This window comes from Populus euphratica, unplaced genomic scaffold (genome assembly GCF_000495115.2).
Source record: "Populus euphratica unplaced genomic scaffold, PopEup_1.0 scaffold41.1, whole genome shotgun sequence".
In the NCBI taxonomy this organism is placed as follows: Eukaryota; Viridiplantae; Streptophyta; class Magnoliopsida; order Malpighiales; family Salicaceae; genus Populus; species Populus euphratica.
Genome location: NW_011499868.1, coordinates 171,815 through 178,648, shown reverse-complemented (window position 1 = coordinate 178,648; position 6,834 = coordinate 171,815). Strand labels below are relative to the sequence as shown.

The 6,834-nt window shown below is 32.7% G+C and overlaps 1 protein-coding gene across 1 annotated transcript; it reads right to left on the bottom strand.

Annotated features, from left to right (window-relative positions):
- Positions 1-2,798: 2,798 nt before the first annotated feature.
- On the bottom strand, positions 2,799-5,392 carry LOC105126502 (CASP-like protein ARALYDRAFT_485429). The gene is made up of 3 exons (XM_011027375.1): positions 4,857-5,392; positions 3,252-3,384; positions 2,799-3,164 (listed from the first exon to the last, which is right to left on the bottom strand). The coding sequence occupies exons 1-3, from the start codon at positions 4,988-4,990 to the stop codon at positions 2,970-2,972; spliced, it is 462 nt and encodes a 153-aa protein (XP_011025677.1). The 5' UTR covers positions 4,991-5,392; the 3' UTR covers positions 2,799-2,969.
- Between the last annotated feature and the right edge of the window lie 1,442 nt (positions 5,393-6,834).

Here is a 6,834-nt window from a genome sequence, read left to right as displayed (position 1 = left end):
CTCACTGCTAATTGTAAATAACTCCATCAATTGGTAATGGAGAAGAGATCATAGATGGATGAGTCATGTGCACCTTTTAATTGGCCTTATGGTCCCAGCGACAACCAACCAACCTCCTTCTTTTCCTTTAACATCGCCTATATTTTAAATTTATTATATTTGAATATATAAATATTTAAATTTGTAATAAATATTTGAATTGTATGCTAATTTATTTTATTTTAATTAATTTTTTACTTCTATTCAATATATTTTTTAAAAATATATATTTTTAAAATATTACTGACGCGGTTACTAACAACACAACTCTATCGATATATCTTAAAGAGTTGGAAAAAAATTAATGCAAATACCATTATTATTGATGGTGTTACTGACATAACTAGATCGTCGGTATATTTTAAAGACTTGAAAAAGAATTACAACAATATCACTGTTACTGCTAATGTACCAACAAAATTACATATGGTATTTTATTAGTAATATGTTGTATATATACCAACAAAATAAAATGAGTAATTTTTTTAGCACATTTTGTTCATCTGTAAATACATTGATATATTTATTACCAGCGAATTCACTGATAGTCCATAAATTACTAACAAGAATTTTTTCGATAGACTGTTTTTATCCGTGAGTTTGTTGATAATATATATACCAAGAGATGGCTAATATAAATACATACAAAACTTTTCATCAATAAAACTGTTAAATCAGGTAATGATCTACATCCCAGCAATATTTCCTATATTATCGTTGATGTATTTCAGGGATTGACCATAAAATCAGCTCGTTATTACCAGGAAAGTTTCATCCCTTAAAATAGTTGTGCTCATTTGTTAGTTGCAGAGGCTGTCATGACCAACTGGTAGGTGCTTGCCTCTTCCATTATACATCCATTCCCTCAGCAAACCAATAATTGTGCCACTTATACATGCTATTAATGTGTTCATGAATCAGGAAACTTTGCAAATCTACTGTAAGATCAAAGAGAATACGAGTAGTTCATTTTCCAGATTGATCTCCTAAATGGATATTGTTTTTTCCTCCCATAATACATGGCTTGAAGCATTAACTTATCGGACTTAAAAAAATGGAAATACAGTACAGATCACAAAAGAAAGATACTATAAAGACGCCGTCTTCATAATTCTTTAATTCTATCTGTGACTTCTAAATATTTTATTGGGCATTTTCTGGCTTATGAGACGTCTTCGTGTTATATCTAAATGATCAAAACTTAAGAAGCCATTGTAGCAAATCAGATCAACCGTTATCTTCTCACTGATGCATGATCTGATACTCTAGTGCCCATATGCATCATTTCAGAAACACGAGATGGTAATGGTGAAGTCATTGTCACTCAAGGTCATCTTCTACATCCACCTCTGTAGAGACCATAAGCAGTGTTGCATTTTTTATTAACAAGAATCAATTACTTTATAAGCAAAGAAATGTTCACCGAGTTAAAATTGTGAACAGAGACTAGTTCTCGGTATAAAGACAATAGAAGGCAGGGTACTTGGCTGTAAGAGCACCGGATGACAGCCTGTTTATGAATGACACTCATCCTACTAAGCACATTAAACCCCGATGTTCCATCATGATGTTTTAGTTCATGTTGATCCTGTAAATATGTCTCATCACGTTATCATAATATGTCTACCAGACCATACTTACTGCTAGGAGGAAGCAATCCTGTGAAGGTGATTTCACCAGGCCAAATGCATCCAGCTTGCATCCTTTCAAATAGTTTGATCGCTTTTATATCTCGAACCATTTGATGCGAGGAAAACAAAAATCAAATCCCAGGACGCTTATACTCTTACTGGGCATCTTATAAAATTCGCATTTCAGATTCAAAACACTTAAAATACAGTTCTTTTCTTTCAAACATGTTTATAAAAAAACTCCATTACCATTGAACTTCTCTTCTTTGTTGAACGGAGATGAGTTTCATCACTGAAAAAGAGCTAAACTGACCACCTTTTCTTTCTCTGTCGTTTTCAGAATACTTTCTTTTTTCTCTCAGAATTTTAAAAATTAGGACTCTAAAGATAGAAAGATAAAAATATGACGACCAAAAAGATTTTTTTTTCCCCAAAATTTATATTGGCCACGAGGGTTCTACATATTTTACACAATGATGGCTTTCCTGATTAATTTCTCTCTCAACATTTTTTTTTCAAATTTGCCATTAATTTGAATACAAAAGGATGCGACTGGAAGAAAAAAAAGTTCAAAGATGAAAAAATCAATTTTAAAGATGAAAAAATCATGGCATCTTATCTAATGATCGCACTCTTGTTCCATGAAAAATGTAGTCCTTGTGCTTTACCATGGATCGCAAAGACTTAATGGTCATTATGATTTCGGTTTGGAAGTTCATGTTCTAACAAGAAAAGGTCCATTAATGTCCCCGCCAGTACTCTGAAATTTCAACAGCAACATTTCTCGTGTAGAGGACTTGTGCATAGCTTCCCAACATCGTTTGTGGGCATCAATTTGCCTTGACAATCAGTGTCTGGTTAGGATTGGAAAGGCTTTCAACATCCTCCTGTGGGTCTCGATTTGTCAACAAATTCAATATCTAGTTTACCATAATTACATGCCCTCCCCTTTACCTATGTTATTATTACCTTAGAAGCAATGGACAAGACAATGGTTGAAAGCTCATAATTGAGGCAGTGAGGATGACCTTGCAGCAACCTTGTCGGCAGGAAAAACTGAACATCACTGATTTCTGAAGATTAAGCTCATAATTCTCTAGTGCACAAAATGAACAGGACAAAACAAGATGCATAATAATTTGGCTGTGTATTTCATTAAAATCAGGGAAATCAATTGCATCACTTGACACAAGCTGGAAATGTGCAAGGCTATGACTGTACAAGCATTAACTTTGGGTAACAAGACTATGACAATATTTTCTCATCTGATTTTTATGCATGGATATGAAAAATGAAGTATTACAAAGCTGGAAGAAGCCAAAGATTAAAGAGTGACGAAGAAAATGAGAGAAACCACGACAAGAAAGCCATAGCGGCGGATAACTGATATCTACTACATAACTTTTCTGGGCAAAATGATTTACCAACATCAAGCAGAAGATCTGCAACACTAGCTGTTGAAGAGGCTGCTGCTAGTGATAGAAATGATAAAACCTGTTAAAAAAATCAAATGGTGAATAAGCATACAATGACAGTTGCTTTCTTTGATTAAGTTTTCGATTGAATATAACCAGGACGTACCAAATCTCCAATGATGATCATTAGCAGATTCCTCCTTTGAAGATCTAAACTTTTAAAAAAGACAGAATAAGCATCCGCCAGTACCAAAACCAAGCTCCATGGAATTACCAAGCCCATAACTGTTACCAAGAAGCTGACAAAGAAATGCCTACCAGTTACAAAAAGCTGAAGCACACAAAACACCAGCATCCTATATTGCTTCGTAATAATGGAAGTGCAGCACACTATGATGTACAAGAAAAATTGAGAATTGCAGATGCTTGCAATTTTTCGAAACAGCAACTATATTGTCAGACAAATAAAAGAGAGAAGGAAAGAAATTCATACCAAGTTAAATGTTTAAGCAAAAAAGAAAAACAAACAGAAGTCCTAAGTTCATTCCCATATCTACAGATTTATTTTCATCCAGATCATGTAGTTAATTTCATCATTTGTCTGTAGAACCTATAAAATTTCAGAATAACCATAAGAAAGATCTTTAATTGATAGGTCTTCTAGTAACTTGTATCTTTTAGAAACATCATCATCAGGACAGTTGAATATGCTCTTTAAGATAATCAAATTCACTTCAAACCAAGAAAACATAGTATTGATATCCACAAGTCTCAACATGAGATCACCGCAAGTTTTGTCACCAAGACAACTTGAGACTAAATAAGGCCATCAACTTCAGAGCACAAGCAATACAACATGCAGAGCAGCAACAGTGGCTCTCGACCTAAGGGTATTGGGTCACTTCACCATTAAAAAACCAAAAAGTCTAAAAGCTGATTGGACATTCCATCATCGCATTGATGGAGAGCTAAAACAAGCACATCTATTGTTCGGATATATAGAAAACTGATTACAGGTTTCTTCTGCAATCATGGTTGTAGATTAAGGGGGAAAAAACCCTTAAACTGTTCCAAATGCTTGCAAAACCATCTGCAAAATACATCCGTTGCTGCAAACTCATACATGGCAACCTAAATCAAGCCTTTTTTGGATGATACAGTCTTATTTTCCTGTAGGAGACCATCCCAAAAATGGTCTAGTCAAGGATTAGATGGTATGCCTGTAATGCACCACATTTGAAATGCATCATATGGCCGAGCTTCTGACTCTGTAATTGCTAAATTATCTCATAATGATGCCACACCCAACCACAGCTACGAGATCATTTACACCACTAAACCGAGACGTTGTCTCCAACACTTATCCTGAGAGAACTTTTTGGCCATCTAGTTTATCAAACCAATCATGACTCTGCAAAAATGAAATCCTTCCAATAAACATCACGGCAACAGTAAGAATAGGATAGGCATCAACAACTTTATTGCCTAAATCCTCAGAAAACCAGCTATCTTCCTCTTTCACCGTTCACTCATTACGCCATATGATCACAACTGTGCTTCCCTTTTACAATCTTAAGCAAGAATTAACTAATTATTAGAAGTAAAAAGAAATGAGATCTCAACCAAAAATAGAAAAAAGAAAGAAATGAAATTAATAGACAAGAAGAACAGTCGACAAAACAAAATTGTATGTAATAAAATTGTAGTAACAACACAAGAGAAGCAGGGTATTGAAATTCATAATTAAAAAAAAAAAAAACAGTAAGAGTACCAGAAAGTAGTATAGCTGTAAAATTCAATATCCAAACACATAAAGAGAAGTGAAGCACAAGAGAAACAGGTCTGCCCAAATCTCAAAACCAGGCTACCACTTGACCCCATTGCTCCAGGCACTTGCCCTTCCATCTTTCTAAGAAACTCCCCCTCTGTGTCTTCATGTCCAGAACTTCATTTCACCCTTGTTTTCCCAGGGTGATCGATGCCACCACCAAATAAAAGGAATTGAACTTGAAGCTAATAGAGAAGGAAAATGCCAGCAATGGTTTTTCTCAAATGAATTGACTTAAATGGGGATAAAGTTACATTCAGAGTCGTTTTCTTTGGTGAAAGAAATTGGCAAGGGAAAGGGACGTTAAAATTTGTAAAGCCTCATGAAAAGGAGAGACTTTCTAGCTTCTCATCTCTTCTCGTTACCTTAATTTTGGTTTCTTTGGGTTTGTTCGTTGGCTGTCAGAGAATACAATAGAACAGAAGATTTGGAAACGTGGGCTTCGATGGTGTAGTCTGAAAAGGGCAAGTGGCAAAAATAAGGTTTCTACATGGGTTTGGCTGTCTTTGCATACCTTTACTTTATTATTAATCCATTTATTTTCCCATTACCAAGAAAAGAAGAGAAGAGAAATTACAAATATTAATGAAAGCTAATAAATAAAAAAATTTCAAAAATAGTTGTCATATTATTTAATAGCGCATTAGTTTTTACAAGTTTTTTCTTAACATTTAATTTTAAAAAAAATAAAAAAATTTATTGTCTTTTGTGATTTCTCTTAATGGTGAAGTTTTTATTTATTTAATTATTTATTTATTGGAATTACCCTTCAGTTAAAAAGAATTGAAATCAAATTCTTGTGATTTTTCTTAGCATTTTTTTCCTTATTTCTCTGGTGATATGTTTTTTTTAAAAAAAAAACATAAAACAAGTATATTAATCAACATATAAAAAAAATAAACCTTAATTTATTTAAAACCAGCAAATATACACAACTTTCTAAAATCATACTATTTTATATTAAATATACTTTTAAACAGACACAATCCTAAAATAAAAGACACGACTTTTAATTCACTCCAAAAGGCATGAGTGTTGTTGAAGGAAAGCAATGAAAAACAAAATCATTAAATCAAGTATAGGAGATAAGGATACTACTTTTAACCACCAAAATCATTGGTTTGAGATTCATGAATGTTGAAATCATAACAAAAGATGTACTAAGAAAGAATTATATGTGGGATCTTAGTGTTGGAAATATTTCCAGCATTTTGGGGACTATTCTGAAAAGAAAAAAAAAGTGAGGGCTTAAGCATAATTAAATTCATTTCAGTTGGGTTTACCCTGAGTTTTTTTGAAAACACTGTTTATTTTTAACAATTGAAGGATTATTCTAAAAACAAATTGAGGGTTTAAGCATAACTATACTTGCTGCTGTGGTTGGTTTTAGTTAGGATATGTTTTGTACGTGTTTTTTAAAATTTTGAAATAGTTTTCAAATTTTTACTTTAAATAAAAATAAAATTTATGTTTTCAGATCGTTTTGATGTGTTAATATTAAAAATAATTTTTTAAAAATATAAAAATTTTATTTTAATATATTTCTAAATAAAAATACTTTGAATTCCCACTATTACAATAGTTTAAAAAAGATTGGATAATTTTAAAATTAATTTATATATTTTTAAAATAAAAAATAACTAAAAACATATTTCTCTCTATTCTCTCAATCTTCCATGTTGAACGTTCCGCTTGTACGAATCTGGTTTCCACCATTGAAGGGGTCATTTAAGCATCCATATCAAGGAAGGGTTGTTTCAATTAAAAGTATGACTTTTTGTTTTCTAAACAAGGCAGCTGGATATGTGATTGATCAGCCTTTCTATTCTTAAAAAAAAACCGCAGCCTGAATTATTGGCATTAAAAAATAAATGCGAGAAACCTCATCGTAGCTTCACAAGGAATCACATTTTTGGTGTTC

Coding starts and splice junctions, on each gene's coding strand:
- LOC105126502 (XM_011027375.1), bottom strand. CDS start 4,990: ATGGAAGGGCAAGTGCCTGGAGCAATGGGGTCAAGTGGTAGCCTGGTT. Junction 3,385..4,856: donor TACAGCTATACTACTTTCTG/GTACTCTTACTG, acceptor TTTCTTTGTCAG/CTTCTTGGTAACAGTTATGG. Junction 3,165..3,251: donor TGATCATCATTGGAGATTTG/GTACGTCCTGGT, acceptor TTTTTTTAACAG/GTTTTATCATTTCTATCACT.